Consider the following 21,616-nt stretch of genomic DNA (forward strand, 5'->3'; position numbering starts at 1 on the left):
ATTTTCATACTTCTTTTTTTTCCCTTTGCTGTGTACTGAATGACAGCACGATAAGCTTTTATTCCCTCTGCCATGGAAATCAGAATTAAAAGCATCGTGAGATAATTCATTATGGGGGCAACATTTCAAAAACTCAGTTTTCTGAGATGACGAGATAAATGTGCCAGCGGTGTTGCAGATGACCAACAATGAAGGATGATGATGATGGTGTGATTATGGTGACCATATGTTCATAGAAGGAATGTAAACTTCCACTGCAGTGCGAACAGATTTGACAGGAAGTCAAGGTAAAAAGAAAAACTGAAACAGAACTGAGAGGTGGTTCTGGGAAGTCTTCATCTTATGAGTGTTGGGATGGTAGAGACATTGCTTAGGTGGAGAAAAATGTTGAAAAGTAATGCAGAAAGGAGGAGAGAAGATGGCAAAGCTGCTGCCAGGTGGGAAATGAGCCAACAAGTTCAGGCTGCAGTATGGCCATTTGGGAAACTGAAGATCCTCTTTCTACGGTGGCAGGAGTTGTTGGGAAAAAACAGTTTTACAACAAGCGGGTCTTTGGCAAAAAAAATCTAATAACTTGACCTACTCCAAATATCTTATATGCTGACCTGACATTCTTTCTTTCATTTTGTTTTTAATCTGCTGGCTGACTCCCTGCAGTCCTGATAGGAATTCATGCATTGTCCCTGGTGAAAGGCGTTCTCCTCTGGTCTAATTGGAGTTTTGGGGCCAGCAGCACAAAGCAGTTTTACTTTTATTTTATTTGACGTGACACATACAGCTTAATTTGTCCACAGCTGGAAGACTCGGTTAAAAGTGTTGCTTTGCTTTAAAGGTGAACTTAGTTGAGAAAAATTAAGGAATTAAGTTCATAGTAAGTTTGTCCATGAATTTATGTATTTACTTGCACCCAACTTAGCATAACAATTATTATCCTAACTGGTGTCATCTATTCTATCTGTGATGTGCTTTTATGGCAAACTAGACTTTGATGGAATTGTGTCTCTTTCTGTGAATGACTTTCTCTTCTAGCTGTAGAGGCGTTTGATGCCTGACAGACCATTTCCTGCTCAGACAGATAAAGACAACGGACACTCAGTGAATAATGGGATAAATAGTAGACATGAAGTCAGTCTCTGATAGACAAGAAGAAAGATCTTGCAGTATAAAATTACAGAGCAGCTATAAACCATGAAGTGGCTGAAAGATAAGGAGGCAGAAATCAGACCTGATAGTTAACAGTCAGCAAAATAAATCTGAATGACCATCAAATCTATAGTACAAACATCCATTATTTTTGTCATTAAGTGTATCTAATACTCTGCAGTTTTCTTCCTTAAGCTGGTTGCTAAGATCTTTTGTTTAAGTATGAAGGTAAAAAGTAAAAATTCTTTGCCTTTGACTCGTCCTAATTTTGTTTTTTAATGATTTTCTCTCACTGCTGTTTCTATGTCGTCTATCGTTTGCCCAGCAGGGCTCCATATCACCACCAACTTCCTGAATCAATATGATTCACAACAGCCTGATTTAATTCAGTTTCAATGAAATCCATTTCAATTTGATGGTGATTCATTTACAGATATTTATGAAACAAAACTTAAATATTAAAGACATTCTCAGATAATTTTTTATAAAACACTGAGCCCGTTTACATGACCATCAAAATCCGATACCTGCGAGTAATCGGATTACTGTAATAATCTGGTCTGTAGTGTCTATATGCACTTGTGCAAAAGAATATTAAAAAGATTGTTGGATTAATTTCCAAGTACATACGTGACCTCACTTCTTGTTATTTTCTAAACAGTGTCGGTTGAACTGTCTTAGTGTTTGCTGCTTATGTGAGTAATAAGCTGCTAAATTGCTCGCAGGTGTATGTAATCCAATGCTGAATGAAAAAATCTGAATTTGGACTTATATCGGAGAGAAAAGCTGATTTTGGGCATATAGCTGCCTTGTCGTAGCTGTGAACATAATCCACCAAAAACCATTGATCCTCCTTATTCATGAAGTTTCCTCAACAGCTTCCAGTTTTAAAGGGTTAATCAGGACTTGTTGACATTTTTTTACATTTATTGTCATTTCAATTATGTTTTAAAAGTTTATTCCCACTTAAGTCTGGTTCAATGACTGGATTGTCTGCTTTGGATTGCTGGTGCTGACATAGACCATCGTTTCTTGTTCTGATAACTGACTGTTGGTATGTGATGTGGATGAGCTACAAATGAATTTCTCCTTCGAGAGGAATAAAGTTGTTCTGAAGCCTTGAATAATCTCTGAATCACCTGCTCTTCATCCCCGATGGCAGCCGTGTATCCCAGAATGCTGAGCATCTCCTCCTGGGACATGCCCTTGCTGATGTAGTACTTGATGAGGCCACACAGAGATGCCCGGATGGTACGAAGGTCGTCTTCGCTCAAGTCATTCTCTTTGCTACCGTTTTTCCTAAAGAACAGAGCAGATGATGCTGGTGACAAAAGTTTGGGTGAAAAGCAGAGAAGTTTTTAAACACTGGGAAGTGAAGTCTCACCCGTAATAGAGGCGCATGGTGTCCAACAAGAACTGAACTCCATATTTCTTCCTGAACTGCTTCCTGTTGTCTTTGATGATGGTGGACATGTACTGGATGTGACCTTGTTTATAAGTAAAAAACAATTCAGTGCAGCTGTCTCAATCAGGGCCACACACTCCCAACAGGACAATAAATAACTAACAGAGATATGGCTCTAACCTATGCGTAGAGGGAAGTCTCCTTTGTTCCAGATGTTGAAATTGAACAGCAGATGTGTGTGAAGCTGCTGCAGCAAAGACTGGTTCTTCTCAAAAGTCACCTGCTCTATTAACAGCTGCATCGCAACCAGCACGCTGACGTCCACGTGACCTGCTGGAAGCTGAACACAACCGAATAACATAGTTTAAATATATAAATGTTCACTGACTGGCACATTTGCAAACTGAGGACACAGGGAGGGGACAGAGTACAGTAGACTGCTCAGAGGATAAGAAAATGAGCCATTTAAGACACAAAGAAACCCATAGAAACTGAAGGGCTTCTTATCATTGATGTACAGTATGAAGCAGTGTAACACCCATAACTCCAGCTCTATAAACAAATAAGGAAATGCCGGAATACGCAAATAAATTTGTGCTTTACTGCGATATTTACCAGTTACAGGGTGTGGTTGCTTTGCTTAGAGCAACTTTTACCACATCTGAGACATTTTAATTTTAGCTGGGTCTCTGTGGAGGCTTTATTTTCTCCCATGGTGCAAATGTTTTCTATGAACCATTTCCAACCCTGAACTAAGCAAACAAATACAAAAGGCACTTTTACCAGACAAAAGATAGAAGAGGGGAGAGCTGAGAATTAAGGAGAAAGACAAACACAGACACAATGGACAGAAAACCAACAGATGGGGGGGAAAGTATCTGCGACCATCCGTATTCTGACGCCCTGTCATTCCCATTTGAAGGGATTTTCATATAATTCCAGCACAACAAGCCCTTCAAATGCAGATTAATCCAAATTTTAAAAAGGCCAAAAATAAGACAGCTTTAGTGTTATTAATGCCTTGACTGAATCACAGTCCATTGTGAAAAAAAATTAAACTCTTCCTGCACTTATGGTAAATGGTCTGTATTTATATAGCGCTTTACTGTACCTGGGATGATACCCAAAGCACTTTACATCATACATCACATTCACACACATTCACACTGATGGCGGAAGCTGCCATGCAAGGTGCTCAACCACGACCTAGAATTTGTATTATTGCCTAAAACTGTATTTTATATCATTTACTAGTCACAACCTGCAGAACATCATGTAGTTTTTTTTCCTAGTGCCCTAAAGTGCTGATATTCTGTATCTATTAATATCAAATTCATATAAATTTCAGTTTTCTTAACAGAGGAAAGTGATTAAAACAAGACAACAGGCAAATAAAAGTTTTGCAGAACTACAGAAATTAAAAAACTTCCACAGTCCTCATAATTTTAACACAGTAATATAACTTGTGCAAAGTAAAGGAGACCTTCTGCAGCAGAACTCCCAGTGTTCCCACACCATGTGAGTGGAGCAGATTCTCCTGGTTGATCAGGTGTCTCTGCAGGAAATGCTTCAGCACTAGAAGGAAAGTTGCCACCAGATTCTTCTCCAGACGTGCTTCTGAAGGAGGAAAATGAGTTTATTCTCACATCCTGCTTGACAATAAGGACAAAAAGTAACATTCTCTCTCTTTCTCTTTATATATCATCGTGATTTTGTGTGTGCCATGAGTGAATGGAGCAGACCTGAAGCCCTGTTAGATGGAAGAATGACCCAGTCTCCATCAGCTGGTGTCACAACATCAGGGGTGATGAAGTCTGATCCAGCTGCAGGATCACTGGTCTGCTGGTCAGGGGTTACCAAGGCCAACTGCTCCAGTATTGGGAATAGCACTGGGAGGCCACCAACGCAGTTGATCATATCCTGAAACACACACATTCAGTAGAGTTAAGGCCTGGTACACACAACAATTTTTTTAATCTTATGAGATTTTTTGATCTGGTCGAAACCTACAAATGTGAAGATAAAACAAATGTTGATCTTGCTGTTGACTAAACTTTACAAAAGAGAAAGACAACCCTGGGTTCATCCTATTTTACAAACTACAGCACGGTTAATATCATTTGACGGAGGACATCAAGGCTGATCCAGATAAATTCAGGAACTACGTTCGGAAAAAATTCACCCACGCGACTGCTTTTTATTTACAGCTCTATAATCTCTGCGTTAAGTAAAGTATGGGAACGTCAGACACAGCTAAAATGATCTGCTCCTCCATAGTCAAAGTGCTTCCATGCTGCACTGTCCTGCCTGCTCTCAGCTCATTGGTCAGTCAATGAAACCCTCGCTGATTGCTTGTAGTGTCATGCGACAGCGACAAACTTTGTGTTGCGTCTAAAGCCCCGTATGCAGGTCTACATGAACAAAAGCATTATTTCACATGCACGAATATTGTTGGCTGGAGGAGGGCAGCGATTTTCACCTCATCCGCAAGTTCCATTAGAAATGACGTTGCCTCCCGTGTGTCGAGCCCACGATACAGTAAAAAGACTAAAATGCACAATAACACAGACTAAAAAGGGAAATAACATTAAAAGAAATGAAGCCACAACTTACACTACAAGTAATTAAAACTATAATAAATATAATTAGAAGGCAAAAAAATGCTGCAACAAAAGTTAAAGAATAAAAATGTGTTTTAAGATGTGATTTTAAAGTCTCCAGAGTGGGGGCTACACTGATGTGAGTGGGGAGCTCAATCCACAAAGAGAGAGATAGAAAATTAAAAAAAGCCAGATCTTGGTCTCACCTTGATATCCCAGTTGATAACTTTTCTCCCTGTCAGGCGTCCATGCAGCATGTTTGGGGACAGATCCAGGCAGATTGGGTTTCTACATGCCTGTTAAAGAAAGGCCGAGGTTTATTTGACCTTAAACAAGTTTTTTAAATGAAAACTGTATTGGTGACTATACTGATAATCACCTTGGGAGAGTAGTGCAGCAGCAGTTTGGCTGAAAGATCACCAAGTTCTGATTCCTGGGCTTTAAAAGGAGAGATGCAGTTTGGACCTATGAAAGAAAATAAGAGTGACAGTTGAATACTAAACCTATTTCAGTCCACCTCACTTTATTTTGCAGGTCTCCATTCTGTCACTCTGCGTACCAGCACTACAGATGGCTTTTATGTGGTTTTGCTGCAGGGGTTCATGAAACACCATGACGCTTCCAAGCTGGCCCTGCAGGGACGTTGGGCTTCCCCATTCACTGTCCTGGGTCCCAGCTGAAATCAGCTTAGTCACAGACTCTGGCTTTCCCCCCAGTAGCCCTCCCCAGGTCTGCGGCGAGAGGATACCCCCCAGGGAGGAGCGGGTACTGGGCGTGGTGGCGGAGGAGAAGGGAGGGTCTGGGATTTGGGAGGGAGGAGGAGTGGTGGTGCGGTGGCCTGCTGAGCCGATGCAGCAGGAAGTGAACGGCTGCGGGGGGAGGGCAGAAGAACAAAATAGGGAGGTAAACAAAAAATTATTTTGAACAAAAGAAGCAGTAAAAGGAAGCTGGACTGTGTTATTACTTCTGTCATGGTGGGGTATTTGAGGGGGGCGGACAATTTCTGCTGACCATCCACATAAATGTAGACCTGACTCTGTCCAAACGGCCTCTTTCCAGGTACATGCACCACACCAACGCTGTGCTGTAGACACAAATTCAGCCACAATGTTAATGGAACAGTGACATTTAGTTAATCTCTTAGGGTCTCTTTTGAGGTTTACATACCCCGAAAGAATTGATCATTTCTCGGTACAACTATGTGTAAATTATCTTAATATAAAAATAATGCTAACACAGATGCCACTAACTGTAATTGAAGATGGAGCATAAAAAATGTTTGCTTTTTTGATATTACATGATAAAATACCTTTGAAAAGACAAAACAAAAACAAACAAAAAAAACTTAAGGAAACCACGAATCAACTTGTGGACATTATCTGCTGAAGTGAAACAGCAAAGTAACTGTGGTTTGTTAGAGCAATAGCTTACGCATACATATACATGGAAATATATACTTGGGAGTAAATCGTATCATGAGGGATAAAGCCCCTCAATCCAAAAGAATAATGCTGACGGCACCATGTTTACAACCATCTCACCAATTATCAACACAGACACACAGAATGACTGACACATGCTTTTGTCCAATAAAATCCATTTAACTGGGGAGAAAATAGTGATTTTCAACAGCAAACAGCTCTAAAAGAACACTGGGAAATTGAGTTTTTTAGTAAATGTGGTTTTAACCCAGTGGACGTTGTGGAGGCCAGACAGCAAAGTTAGGACAGAATTCATGATGTTTTTCAAATGTGAAGCTGAATTTGGGCTTCTTTTGCTTCTGGCTCAATAAATCTTGGTTACAGTTTTGTACTTTCAATAGAGAAGTGGTTTGTCTGTGCACATGGGGGGTGCACAGATGGATCCATAATTTGTGTTTACATCATTTAGTGTAATTGTTTCCTTATTGTTTTGTTTTTTGTCTTAACTGCGTTTGGTGGTCATAGAAATAGGATGTTAACCCCACTGTCCCCGTTGGGGGCTTTGAGTCACAGACTCACCCAGAGGGAGTCACAGAAGCAGTAATCAGGCAACATGACGGTGACGTACTCCTTCTTTGTGCACACAGCCACCACCAGGACACCTGCTGAGCTGATAAAGGCCTCAAACCCCGTCCCTCCAGGGGTAAAAAAGCTGCATGAAACAAAATGTAGAGTAAAGAACACATCTATCCCTCTGTTTGGCACATTTGTAATGAAGCTGAAATCTTTATCTTTTACCTGTAGAGTTGTTTCCTTTTGTCTTTGCTGATCGGTCCCAGCTGGTCCTGGTCCAGAGACAACCAGGCAAGAAAGCTGAAGGCAGACCCTGGCCAGCGCTGCACCACTGGGACCACAATGCCGGCCATGCTGGGTGACAGATCAAAGTACTGCATGGCACACTCTAATCCCTGCTTCCGAACCATAATTAGGAGCGCTCTCAGGGCTGGACCTACATAAGGATGTGCATGGTTGGACTCCGTAGGCCTGAGGAGACGCAGAAGTCCCAGCAGTTCCTTGCTGCTCAACGACTGAGAGCCCAGCGATCCCACTAATCCAAACAGGCTTTCAGCACAAGCTCTGTTTAGCCGTTCGTGACGCTCCAGAGCAGCTAAAGCGCGCATGACCATGGTAGCATTGACACAGGTGGCCCGGGTCTGACGGTTGAGGCAGCAGAGGCGGCGGAGCCAATCCGCCGTGAAGAGCTGCAGTTCAGGTGAGTCCAGCTCTGGAAGCCACTGGACCAAGAGCAGCAACGGTTCCACGTTACTGATGCCCAGCAGGCCTACTGAGGTGTGCTCACCCTCCACTGCCTGGAAAATGACAACGAGAAGGAGAGTAAGGACAGGTAAAACCTACAAGACCCTGAACAGAATCCAAGCTAAAGATGAAAACAAGATGAACAGGAAATAATCTGATCTCTCACCATGTTCATCAGCTCTTTGAGAAGGTGCCGGGACGGCTGGCCGAGTGTGATCATCACTTCGTATAAATGATTGTAACCAATCCTCTCTTTAAAAACCTCCTACAGGTGTTAAAAATTAAGGAATGCATCATTAAACATTGTCTAAAAAAAAACAAATTAATTTAATTTATTCTACTTTAATAATCCCAGCTGGGAAATTCTTTCTCTGCATTTAACCCATCCTAGTTGCTAAGAGCAGTGGGATGCCAGATGGTTGTTCACATTATGATTTAAATACAACCTCCATTACAGCAATGAAGTGACAGTTGGGTTATTTCCTTTATTTAGATTATTTGTTAGTATTCGTTTCCCCTTGTGTGTTTATATAACTGATCAGCCAGTATTTAAATCCCCTTTGTTTTCTTGTTTGTTAAGTCAGTTTTGGATTCTCTGAGCAGTTAGTTTGAAGCTACGACTTGAGTCTAGTTTTGTCCGGTTGACCTCTTTCAATGGCTCTGAATTTTATGTCTATTAACTCTTTTTTGGGGGGTAAATCAAACCCATTTTTTCTGAAACTACCACTGTGTCCTCATGCTTAACCAGCTCAGTCCCTCACAAACTGTAACATTTAAAATGCTAACTAAGGCCTGGAGAGTCTGAGATGTACCTTTTGGGTTTTAACAGTTCCTCTGGGCATTGTACAGTCTGAGCTTGGGACGAACTTGGTAGGACATCCCAGAACATTCCCAGCGCTCAGACCTGCAAGCTGCCAAACCATCTGCTTATACAGAGGTGCTCATTTTACTGATAATTTTATCAAGTGTATTTGATCAGCAACACATGGCCGCTACTTGCCCTCTTAACTAAGGATGTTCATTATTTTCACAGACTGATTTCTGCATCTTGGTTTAGTTTTCGTTCCATGTTTTTGTTAAACTGAGTTTATATTTACTTGACAAGGACCAGAATATCACTTTACTTTATCTCGTCCTGAAACAAAGACCTTTAAGTTAAAAACTTTCTTCACATCAATATAAGATACTTGTGTTGTACTAGTAAATGAAAAATTGATTAATAAAATTGATAAAACATGGTTTTGTTTTCTTGTAATCGAAGCGATCACCTTTGCAGCTGGTGACTTGTGCATCACTGTTGTCAGGGCTTTGATGGTTGCCACAGCAAGGGAGTCGAGTCGCCCCTGAATCACCTGGGAAAAATAAACAAAAAACACTTGTTAGTCATTTACTATCCATTATTATCTGTTTTAATAGCTGGTAATGTCAAATATCTTATTACAGATGAGTTATGTAAGGAAAAAAAGCATGCAGACAACTGAAGCCCCAAGTTTTGTAAAGTTATCAAATTATTTTAAGGCCATAAATTAATAAAAAAAAAAAATCACATGAAAGCCAATAAAAGGCAGACTCAAGTAGATGCATTTTAGTTTAATTCAGTTAAAGATATGAGTAAAATCATTGTTGAAAGTTAAAACCCTGTTTGTCACTGCAGCAGGGGCTGCCATCAAATGTTATACTGCAGACAAGCGTGTCTTTCTGCTCCAGGTCAAAAATAAAAATAAATGTAACAGTAGAGATGTGACTGGAGCAGGAAGTTCACCAACATCCACACACACACAACCAACAGTAACATACACACTCAGCATGCAACCCAAATAACACAAGACAAACCAAGATACAAACATCTCCGTCCAGCTCTGCCCTGATCATGCCCGACATGTTATCTACCAGACTGTTCATGTGATGGACTGGCTGGAAAGGGACTGCGGTCAAAATGAAAAATCACGGTAAACATCACGCAGTCCAGATCACCTCAAACCACCAAAACATTGGAAAAGCACACACAAGGCCATTGTGATAGCAATCCAGCTGAACCCATAGCGTACTGCAGAAAATCAGGACGATGTGATGGGGGAAGGGGGGCAGGAGGCAACAGTATTAAAGAAATGGAACTGACAAAAAAAAAAGCCACTCCAAAGTGAGACATCAGAGTTTAATGCTACTAACCCTCTGAGCCTTCATTATGTTTGTTTTTTTCCTTCTTCGTCTTCTTTTTATCTCAATTATATCTGCACGAAACCTCTAAATGAACCAAATGAATTTTTTAATGTAAGTTTAAAAGTTCACAGAATTTTTAATGGTGACTTTTGGAAATGAAAAACATGTTTTCCCTTAAGCCTGACAGGCGAGCTGCAGCGTCTGCTGTCGTATCAGGTTACAGCTACTACAACAACAAAGGTAATGAGCTTTGATAGGGATACAATTTTTATCTTCATATTTGTCAAATGTAACAAGTACAGGCACAAATCATCTACAGATAAGTACAGATTAATTCTAAAAGCTGAACAGAACAAAGTCAGAATGTACAAGTCAGAAATAATCAGTAAATATTACAAGTCAAAAAATATAGGTCTTAAAGTACAAGTAAATTTTACAAATCTTAAGCTACAAGCCAGTTTCAAGACAAAACATTTGTCTTACATTTTACACACCTACTTGAGAACAAATCAGATTTTTCTGATCTCTAACCAATCACAGGCAGCTGAACCAGCTGTCAGTGCCTCCTAAAGGTGAGTCGGTTTATTGATTAAAAAACAAAACACAAAGAGGTATTTTTTTCCATTTCAAGAAAGATATCTTGCAGTTTCCATAAACCGACTTAGCTTTGGTTGTGACAGTCGCCTTGGTCAGACGGCTGTGGCGGAACATTTCCATACCATGCAAAGTTTGCTTGTGGATACACATCTCAGCACCGGCTTTAGCCAGAAAATCTTGGAACAAATATTTTGTAATTGTAAAACTGACTAGTATTTTGAAACATGTAGAATTAATCCGTACTCGTAGATTTGATTTGTACCTGTACTTGTTGTTACACTTAGAAAACTAGAGACAAGATACAAAACTGGAGATAAAAACACTCCTTATCCTAGCTCCATAGAAAGCACATCAGTGTGTGTCTCCTCATGCAGGTTTCTCCACTTGTATTTACGTCATTCAGATCAATGGAGGGATTATACCTAATAAAGGGGGCTTTATAAGTTGGAAAGAATGAAAACTGGTAAAAGGAGCGTATTTTTTTATATTTATTTTATTGTTTTGCTTATTGTATTCTCACAAAGGTTTGACAGCTCTGACTGATAACTCTCACTACATCTTAAGAGAATGAGTGAGCAGATGATTTTTTTCTCTTATTAAAACATAATCTAATGAGTGAAATGTATCTGAGGGTCTGGCTGTGGAGTGGCCGTGTGGGGAAGACTTGGCAGCAGCAGATGAGGGTAAGTGCAGGGCAGGTAGGTGGATGATATGGGTGGGTTGGGACTTTCTCGGCGGTACCTGAGTGTCCCCCTCTCCTGTCTGTAACCTGTTGTTGGTTATATCTTTCTGGTCCTTGTCTGGCGCGGTGCACCTAGCATTAACCAGCTGACACACACAACAGGCAACATGTCAATACAGCGTGTGGAGGGGCCGGCATAGAAGAGGATACGGTGACAGGAGAGAGACAGAGGGGGGTGGACGGAGAGGAGGATAGATGCTGTGAGTCAGGGAAGAAGGTGAGAGGTTAGAGGCCGTAACCCTCCGGGGGGTCAATGCGTGGAGGCGTATTGGTGATCCAGGCTTGCTGTGAGGAGGAAAACATGCAAGGTGGGCAAAATGCTCCCTGTCAGGGTAAAACATTAACAGGACAAACTTTACCAGATAGAACAGAATCATCAAAACTACATGTTGACAAAGACTCAAGATAGGATCTCTGTAAAGATACCAATACTTTCAGAAATAAAAGTTCAAACCCCATTTCCAGAAAAGTTGGGAAATTTTCTAAAAATCCAGTTATCATCATTAGTTTGTTTGATCTTTTCTTTTAACAGATACAAGGCCAAATAAAAGACTTGGTGTCTTCACTGGATCTGTAAGGAATGGAGGTTCATCACCATCCATGCCCTGGAAAAATCACTGATTTTGAAGATGTACTGAGTTTCATGAGGAGGTGAATCAGACCAACCAAGATGTGCTGAGTAGCTAAAATCTTATTCAGCTAGAACAGGTGCAGATTTCTCAGAGAACCTCCAACAATAAGCATCCTCAGTCCCACCTTGTGTCTCGTAATTTAATAAAGGTCCTGCTGCATCAAAGTAGGGCTGCCAAGATTAGGCTATTAGTCATGATTACGTAGACTATCAAAATAGTTGGTGACTAATTTAATAATCAAATATTATTAAGAGTTTGGGAGCATTTTACAAAAATTCAAAAGAAGCATGTGCAATGCAAAATCTGCAAGGTTGAACTTGCCATCCACGGCTGGTGATTTACTAGCATCTTAAAAGGAAGCACGTTGTGGCTTATATTTCTCATGAAGTGGGACAGTCGTCTTTGTAAGCTAACATAAACGTCAACAGTGAGTTACTTACGTAGCTGTGATGTGCTACAAGCTGCAAAGTTCATTAAAAGTTGTTGAATGAGCTATCATCTTAATTGTCTTTATGTTTAGATAGCACATAAAACTTAGATAACACTTCAAGCTGGAAGCTAATGATGGTTGTATAAGAGCAGCTCCATGCTGGTGCAATAAGCTACAATTCACATATGATCCGATTAGCCGACTTGGTGAAAATTTTCGGTGACCAGCTCATTATCACAGTAATCGTTTGTGGCAGCCCCACATTAAAGCAGGACTTCAATCATAAAATCTTAAAATTGATGCACAGATGTAAACAACATTCAGTCTTGGCTCATAAACAAATGCAACAGCAGGTGTGTCTGGTCATTTAGTTCTCTTCTTCTGCGGAAGAGGACTAAATGGATTACAGGGTGAATGAGTGGACATGAAATCAGGATGGACATCTGCCACCATCCCATCGCAAACCTCCCCTCAATATGCACAGATACAGTGAACTGATTAGCATAGAGGCAAGGATTGTTAGGTTTCACTGTCTCCGCTTGAGCCTTTTAATATCTTCAGGGTTCCCCAACTGAGAGACTTTAAGAGCAGATGTGCCTAACTGTGTAAAAAGGGCCATTTTGGAATTCCTGATGTTGTGATTTTAACTATTAATGCAAACTCAGCACATCTTTGCAATTTTGTCCAATCACAGCAACTGTAATGCAACTTTGACAAATCTCAGCCGTCCTCCATGTTACCTCAACTCTGGCGTTTCTGATTTGAACGTACAGAAATGTGTCGTATCTGCCAGCTAAAGTTATCGTGAAGCACCACTGGTGACAGTTCCCCAGCACTGGAGGAGCTGTTAAACGCCACACATACAGAAGCACAGCTCCTCAAAGCAGCTGGCCCAGGTTAGAAACCCAGACTGGGGCATGTTGCTGCATGTCCCAAAACATTAAAGACCACATCAACTTTTACAAAAGCTGCTGCAAAATCCTTAAGGGACTGATCCGGGAACGGCCATTTTGAAAACCTCTCCTGAGCTGTCTGTACTAAAACTCTCTGATTTACTACTTCTCCACATTAGGGAGACAATGTTCACATATTGTACTATTATCTATTTATAGACACAGCTGCATCATTCGAAAGAGATGTTTATGTTTATCCTAAAACTTTTTTTGTATGTGTTCATTTAAAGTGGACCAAACAGTGCCAGTGTGAATGTATTGTATGACTCCAAAAGTCTTCAAACAGAGTCTAATCATTTTATTATGGGTGAGAGTCTAAAAATAGGCAGATAACTCAAAGGGTTAAAGAGCTTTATATGAAAAAATGAGATGTAATGTCAATATAACTAAATATATATGAATATAGCTTAAAAGTACGTCATTACACACGTACACACTGGCAGCATGAAGATTTTCTACGTTTCTGGAAACATGGTTTGTATATTTCACTGACAAAACCTTTTTAATTTTTTGTAAAATAAAAAAATTGAATGCAGAGCTTTTACTTGCAAATGATTTTTTTTTAGTTATAAACAGAAATTAGTCAGGTAAACCACATGATCAAGTACATTCCTGAGAAGGTAGCTGGGTTTATGTTAGTTTTGCTCATTTTTATCAAACGTTAGATCATAAATGAGCTGGTTCTTTACCTTGCTGTTCTGCAGCAGTCGTGTCAGATGCTCAAAACAGTTACTGTTGAGAAAGATGGCTTGTAGAACTGGCCTGTCTGAACACAGGAACATGTCCCTGATAGTGTCTGAAAGGTATACAAGCAAAGAGAGTAGAGGGAAGTGGTTATGCTCCTCAAAAGTCCCAGAACTTTTGTTTAAGAGCTCTACTGTGAGTTAAAACTCCTACCTAGCATGTGCACTTGTAGCGCCACAAATCGGCTTTCCCAGTGTCGGCCCAGTGTCGGAACCCGGCCTTTGGCTTGTTGCTGCTGCTGTTGTCGAGCAGCAACTACAGCCGCTGGGTCAGAGTTGAGCAGCTTGAAATAGTTTTCCAGCACCGAGGCGATTTCCACCTGTCGCTGGTCGGAGCTGGAGGCCAGGAGACGTTGCACCACCTCCCTCAGGCAGCCCAAAGTCAGCAGGGCTTTCCGGTCGGGGGCCTCGCTGTCCCAGTCCTCCGCCTCATCTGAAGAGCAGCTACCCATGGAGCAGTCGGCCAGCACCCGCATCAACACCTCCATGGTGGCTGGAGAGATAGCAAGCAGAGCATTCCTCTGCCAGGGATGGAGAGATAGAAGTAAAAAGGAGGCATTAGAAAAATAAAGTTAGCCGATAGTGAGGGTTTTATAGCTGGGATAAAGTTCTTTTCCTTCCGTGGCATCTAAATATTATCTTAGTGCAGCTTCTCTGGACACAGAAACCAGTGTTTTTCTTACTGGAGCTAACGAAGCTTGTCTACCTGCTGTTAAAGAGGCTGGATATTTACTTGAATATTTTATGGAGTAACAGATGGCAGAACTGTATGGAGATGGACAGTAGCTAGCAGTTCTATAAATGAAACAGCTTCTAATGTACACAGATTTTTCCCACTAATCTAGCTAGTATTCTGGTCTTTCTGTCGGCCATCAGGTTCAGAATAATGAAGCTGTGTTTAAGTGATTTGTCATTTTTCACATGCATTTACGTTTTTGATCTCATTAAGGTCCTTTGTGGATCCACATTTCCTAGCTTGGCTGCTCTCATATGTTAGATTATTGCCAACCTGTCAGTTTTTACAGTGTAAAAAAAAGGCTGTGAAATATTATTGTAGGCTAATATACTGTCATATCTTTTCAAAGACCTAGTTCTACATGTTGAGATTTAATCTAGACAAACACGGGAATAAAGGGGAATTAGTTTAACTTGGCTTTAAAAGCATTAATAACAAAAAGCAAGCAGCTTTGGAAATTGAGATGTTAGATTCCACAGATCTGCTCCAGCCTAATTTTAATTTTATGGGTGGCTGTGGAGCCATCTTGAACACATCCATTTGTTGATGGATCATGTTTGCAGTGCTCTCTGACCTCCAAGCCAAGCAGATGCTCACCTGATCCCCAGCTACTATGGCTCCGAACAGGTGTAGCAGGCAGCATTTCAGACTCTCCTTCAGGTGCTCGCTCTCCTGGAAGCACTCTAGAAAGATGGCACATGAGCAAGCCAGTTGGATCTGGATACGTGGTGCAAATATGCAAAGACATTACCACAGAACAGAACTACAACTTGTGGAAATCTGTAGTAGCTCCAAAGTTGTTGTCTCTAAACTCTGGCAACAAAAATTGAAGCAACACACATGCAGGATGTTCAATTAGTTTCTATTTAAATAATAATAATAAAAAGAGATGACATAAAACTTTGATTTTAACTCAATGATTTTTTTTGGCCAAAACTACATCTTAATTTTTTAAACTCATGAAGGGAAGGTCATTAAAATCTGCAACCCAGATAAGTCAGGACTCAGGCATGTGGCAGTCCAGCCAGCGACCTCCAGGTCATGGTGGTCCCAGTCAGCCATTAACTCATCTGTCAACACATCCAACTTGGGACAAGAAAGCTGACTATTTGGCTCCATAATGTCTACTTCCTTTGTTCTGAATGACATTCTGCTATCAGTATATATAATAGCAAAGGAACAATAAATGCTTTATGTAAAAATGTGTTAAATCTAAGGAAAAAAGGGGTCTCTATACTCTATACAGCTCTTGTTTGTAATCAAGAATGAAACAGATATACACATGCAGCCAATCTGGAGTGTTATCGTTAGGGCCAAACCACAGCAGCCACGCAGTTAACACAAGACAGAAGGTAGTATTTGTTCAAAATGGCCGCCAGCATTGCTAAAGTGGCTTGACAGGCACCATTCACTATCTGCTCATCTTAACGCCTGGCAAACAGACCGGCGACACAAAGAGTGAATTCAGAAAGACCACAAGAGGAAAGAGGAGGGATTGGTGGTAGTGGATGGTGGGGGAGTGACAGGATGGGAGCTTTTAGAAAAAAAGGATGGTGGAGAAGAAGAGGAGAGAGGAGCTTATGTTCTGTATTTGTTACAGGAGGTAGTTGAGCTAAGGATTGCTTCCTCGTTCACGTATGAAGAGCAGGAGGCTGAGACATAAACACCAAAAAGCCACATTAAAACCACTGACAGGCAAAGAGAATAACAGATCATCTCGTTACAATACAACCCCAATCTGTTTTTTTTTGTCAGTTGTTGCTCAAGTCCAACAACTTTTCAAAAGACAGACTAAAGGGTCATTTATGCTCAACACAGAAGATGGAAACGCAGGTAGACACAAAGTTTTCATCCATCTTCTGCATCGATTACGCATGTAATTTGGTCGGTTTTCAGGACGCTTAGCAATCCATCGCTTGATGCAGAAGACAAAGCAATACCACCAGAAATCATGAGGGCAGTGCTCAGGATAACAGCTGACATGAGACCAGCAAAAGAAACAAACCAGAGAAGAAGAATCATGAAGGCAGCAAAAAGGCAGAAGAAGAATGAAGACGAGGACAGCAACTGTAGAAATTGTGTGAGCTTTTGAAGAAATGATATGCAAGTGTTTAGGGCGTGTTGGACGCTTAGAAACAACTTTTTACGGGTGCATCACTGCTGCTAAACGGTGTCTGAAACTGACCTCAGGTCCCGGCAGCGAACTCTGAACTGAAGGAAGGAATTAACAACCACAGCAACACAAAAGATGCATGGAAGTATGAAGATGGTGACGTATGACAACGTTTGAAATGGACGTTGGTAATTATGTACGCAAGGGAGCATAAATGAGCCTTAACCGTAACTGGGCTTTTGAAAATAAAAGTTAGGATGAATACTTACGGTAAAAGAAAGGAACAAACTCAACCGTGAGCGGAGCTGCCTTGTACTTCTGCCTGCTCCTCTCTACTGTTCCCAGCTGCTCTCTGGAAAGCAAACACAGAGGCATGAGGTAAGGGACACTTGTTTCTTTGTGAAATGGTTCCTTTCATTCTGAGCTAGCAGACATCCAGCCCAAACACAGCCAAAACTGGCCTGCGGGATGACTTCGGTAAACATTAAAATTACACAGAAGTTATTAACTTAATTTTTTTAAATTAAAATAATTGTATTTTCTAAATACATGAAGTTGTTCTTTTTTTAATGTTTAAATGTAAAAAATTTCCAAGGCAGGAGGACAGCTTGTTCCATCTTGTCAATCTTTCCGACTTATAGATAATAGATGTGACTTCACTTTGTATGACGAGGTGAGTCAGTTCAGGCGGTCAAGATTACTACACACATGTGGAAATGTACATGGATGTACATTTAAAATAACTTCTAAATCTAAAAAAGTTACTCTGATCATCATGTGGAATACTGGATTTTTCTCTTCCAGATATCTGAGAATAAATCTTTTGTCATTTTGTAATGCATGTGTAAATGAGTCAATATGTAAAAGTGGAAAAAAAAGATCATTAAAAACAAAATAATAAATAAATAAAACAATAATAAAAGTACATGTGAATAAATAATGTAAATGATAAAATGAGGCACAATATTGTTGATGTCAGCCTTTTTTCAAGAAATTTCAGGTTGTTTATGATATTTTTTAAAAGGAATGGGTCATTAAATATAAACATCTTGATAATATTCTTGTACTTTGAACTGAAATAAAGGAGAAAATATTAAGTTTTTATGTATAGGTTAATATGCTGTTATTACACTGTCCAGCCTATTCAAATCAAAGTGACCTCTGAACTAAAATAAGTTTGACATTCCTGCTTTAATTCACAACTATGCCTGGTTCTTTACCATTTCTATACTATTTCATAGCTTTACTTGAAAGACAATATTTTAACTTGTTTCCTTAGTCTAAATAAGAACAATAAAAATTAAAAACCCACTTATAAGGTCACAACTTGTGCATCCAATGCACAAAAATGCACAAGTTAAATTTTTGTCCATGTACTGAGGTTTCATGAGGTCAGTAAGCAGGTGGAGCCACAGTAGTGGAGCACTTCATGTCTATCCTGGTAGCCTGGATTTTTCCTGCAGAATGTATGTGATAAAAGATTTGAGGATCAGGGTTGGGGACCACTGGCCTAGATGAAGTCTATAACAGGCAAATGGTTAATAAAATAAAGTCCATCAATATGGATGCCACTCATCCCCTAAAAAATATAAAAAAATAAAAAGGAGTTCAGGCTTCTTCCTTCTGCCTAATTACTGCTGCTGTGTTTGGGATCATCATCCTGTTGGATGAGCTTCCAAAGGACATTGTTCTAGAAGTCTCGTGTTAGTTCAGATCCAACGTTGCAAACCTAACCTGTGCTGCCATGTTCATTTCAGAGAGAAGAAGCTTTCTCGTGAACAAGCTGGAATATCCATTTCTAGGAAGATTGGCAGCTGTTTTGAATGAGTCCAAACTGTTTGGAAAAGCCTGTATGACCCTTCTCAGATTGATGGGCAGCAACAGTTTCTTCTCTTAAACTTTGTACAAAACTTCTGCGCTTTTGATTAGCAGCACCTGGCTGCCACTCACCATTGTACCTTCTATTAAGAATCAGAAAACTTAATAATTAACTCCTGGAGGGAAGTAAACGGTCTTGGCAGCAACACATTCGAGGTTGACCCAGTTGGGATTAACTCTGTTTACTCACTGCTTCAGCATTATAGCTCAGTTTTTCTTCAAATTATGTCTTTTACATTAAAAATTATAATTAAAACAAGGTATAATTTCTTGAGATGAGACTGCACTTTACTTGTTATTACAAAGAAATGCTCTGTTGTTACCCGCATGTCCGATGCCTCCAGTTGTGGTACGGGTCATAGAGGCTCTCACAGAATGCCAGCGCATGACGGACAAACTCTTCAGCCTGACTCTGGTCTACCATCTCCTTCTCCTTGGTCTTGCTCTTCAGCTGCAATATCACACAAAGACCAAAATTATTTAGGATAATTTAAAATAATTACCTTGATGACCAGAGAAAAAAATAATAGGGTCAAACCTGCTGAATGTAGAGTGTTGTCATGGTGATGATGTGATTGATGTATGAGCAAGTGCCAATCTCCTCAACATTGGACAGGTTCCTTTAGAAAACAACCATCAACACATAAACACAGACAACTGTTGACTTACTTGGAAAAACACAGTACTGTTCTTCTGTACAGCTGCTTCATAATGAAGCTGTTTACTACCCTGACCTGCAGATAATGATAAGGAACTTGAGGAGCAGAAGTGCCAGGTTTTGCTGCTCCGGCTCCAGGCCATCAGAGGCTTTCTGCACACACTGCAGCAGCTGATGGCGCAAAACCTGCAGGATGTTGTCTGGAAGGAGTGTCAACACTGGTGGGATCTCCTCTGGCCTGAAGACATGGGAACCATTAAGCAGAAAGGAGAGCTCCATTAGATACATGTAGGCTGCCAGAGTCTATCTCTGAAAGAGCAAAGCACCATCTGCAGTCACTCAGTCACACGCATGCCTGCTGCAATCAGGCATTCATTCCCAGGGAAAATTGCACATGAGAGTGTACAGACAGTGGCGACGGGGCATCAGGACAGATGTGGCTGCTGCAGAAGCAGATAGAGAAAGAATCAGGAGGAAAAAGTGACAGAATGATGTAAAACTGCACCACCCTTTCTCTTGGTCCTTCACTTGTTACAAAATGTGACAAACTTCAGTCTGATGCTCATGTGATCACAGCCTAAATGTCATTTGCATGCTCTAAAAATACTGCAAGCAGGATTTTAGATTAGCTCTGGGAATTTTTCACCCCAACCTAAATCCTGCGTGCATGACATAAAATTGAGCATCACCTGCGACAAAATCATTTGTTGTGTTTGAGATATTTGTGGCTGTGCTGCATCTGTGCTGTGACTGACGCATAAAATGAGAAGAGGCTGTTCTTAATTTCTTCACAATGAACAAGCTAATTTCACAGACAGACAGATTTCACTATCCTTACTAATCCAAGTGAGGTACGTGATTCATTCTGGTGTTGGCCCAGGTCTTTGAATCGCTCTGATCTACGGTTGACTGTGTTACTCCCCTGATCTGATGATCACCAGCTGTGGGTAGTGACCGAAAGATGATGATCATGGATATAAGCAGCCAAAATGAACTTTCTTCACAGGGTGCCCCTTAGAGATAGAAGTTTGGTCATCCAGGAGGAGCTCAGAGTAGAATAAAGAGGAGCCAGACGAAGTGACTTTGGTATCTAGTTACAGGGTTTCCCCACACATAGACCAATGTGTATAATTTCAAATGCTTCTAGTAGCTTTATAACTGTCTCAGCAGGTGACTGAAGAAGATAAGCATACAGGTATAAATTTAATATGGCAACTCAGAAAGTGTATCTATGAACGCCACCTGCTGCACACACTTAACATACACCCCGATGACCGACTCCACTGACCACCATGACACCGCACACTCCATTCCCTCACTGACGACCTGAGAGAACCACAAATTGCTACCTGGTCTGTAGGAAACACTGGGTTAGGATGCTCCTGGTGAGGTGTTCCAGACATGTTACACCAGGAAGAAGCCTCAGGACACACTGGAGGGACTATGTCTCTCAGCTGGCCTGGAAAATGCCTCAGGATAACTCGGAAGAGCTGCAATAAATGGCCGGGAAGAGGAAAGCCTCTGCTTCTCTGCTTATACACAACACGACTTCGGACAAGCGTGGAATACATATGCTTTTGTTCCTTTCTTTTCTATTACAATAATTTAAAAAAGTTATTCTACACCTTTTTTAGGTGATCAGTGATCTGAACCTGCTAATCAGGGCGTCTCCACTAACAGATGACACTGCCTGACCAATTTAAGACTTTCGTAGGCCAAATCTACTTTGTCTACTTCGTCGTGTTTTTTTTTTATTGGTCATTTTATGTTAATTATATCTAGACACTAAGTCTGAAAATCAAAGCTTTTGGAATGAAGTCAATTTCCTGCATTTTTTCACTTCAGTTTAATGCTTTTTTAGAGTCACTGGGCCACTTAAAGCCAGCATACATGCATTCATTACTATCTAAAGTCTGACATTGTCATAAAAAGCTTTCTGCTGGGAAACAAGGTGAAAACAAAGGGGGAAAAAAAAGACATCAATTAAAGACAGGCTTTGGCAGATTTTTACAGAACAGCCTGCAGTGGGAAAACACGTGTAAGCCACAGATCAGAAAAGAAAGGAAGCACAAAAGTTCTTACTGTAGT

The 21,616-nt window shown here is 40.6% G+C and overlaps 1 protein-coding gene across 5 annotated transcripts in view; it reads right to left on the minus strand.

Annotated features, from left to right (window-relative positions):
- Positions 1-21,616, minus strand: part of nbeal1 (neurobeachin-like 1) — a 55,748-nt gene that overhangs the window by 23,312 nt on the left and 10,820 nt on the right. For 3 of the 5 annotated variants that reach the window (XM_041979218.1, XM_041979219.1, XM_041979217.1), the window contains exons 4-24: positions 19,605-19,766; positions 19,409-19,490; positions 19,194-19,321; positions 17,262-17,344; positions 15,477-15,562; positions 14,298-14,664; positions 14,090-14,196; positions 11,385-11,471; positions 9,155-9,238; positions 8,053-8,151; positions 7,368-7,939; positions 7,149-7,281; positions 6,113-6,232; positions 5,708-6,017; positions 5,528-5,613; positions 5,355-5,444; positions 4,291-4,468; positions 4,032-4,165; positions 2,729-2,888; positions 2,528-2,630; positions 2,283-2,442 (exon numbers count right to left, since the gene is read on the minus strand). In XM_041979218.1, the coding sequence (XP_041835152.1) occupies positions 2,283-2,442; positions 2,528-2,630; positions 2,729-2,888; positions 4,032-4,165; positions 4,291-4,468; positions 5,355-5,444; positions 5,528-5,613; positions 5,708-6,017; positions 6,113-6,232; positions 7,149-7,281; positions 7,368-7,939; positions 8,053-8,151; positions 9,155-9,238; positions 11,385-11,471; positions 14,090-14,196; positions 14,298-14,664; positions 15,477-15,562; positions 17,262-17,344; positions 19,194-19,321; positions 19,409-19,490; positions 19,605-19,766 (3,331 nt within the window). The remainder of the gene's footprint in view (positions 1-2,282; positions 2,443-2,527; positions 2,631-2,728; positions 2,889-4,031; positions 4,166-4,290; positions 4,469-5,354; positions 5,445-5,527; positions 5,614-5,707; positions 6,018-6,112; positions 6,233-7,148; positions 7,282-7,367; positions 7,940-8,052; positions 8,152-9,154; positions 9,239-11,384; positions 11,472-14,089; positions 14,197-14,297; positions 14,665-15,476; positions 15,563-17,261; positions 17,345-19,193; positions 19,322-19,408; positions 19,491-19,604; positions 19,767-21,616) is intronic. The other 2 variants (XM_041979220.1, XM_041979221.1) reach the window with 1 other exon arrangement.

This window comes from Melanotaenia boesemani, chromosome 24, assembly GCF_017639745.1.
Source record: "Melanotaenia boesemani isolate fMelBoe1 chromosome 24, fMelBoe1.pri, whole genome shotgun sequence".
NCBI classification, from domain to species: Eukaryota; Metazoa; Chordata; class Actinopteri; order Atheriniformes; family Melanotaeniidae; genus Melanotaenia; species Melanotaenia boesemani.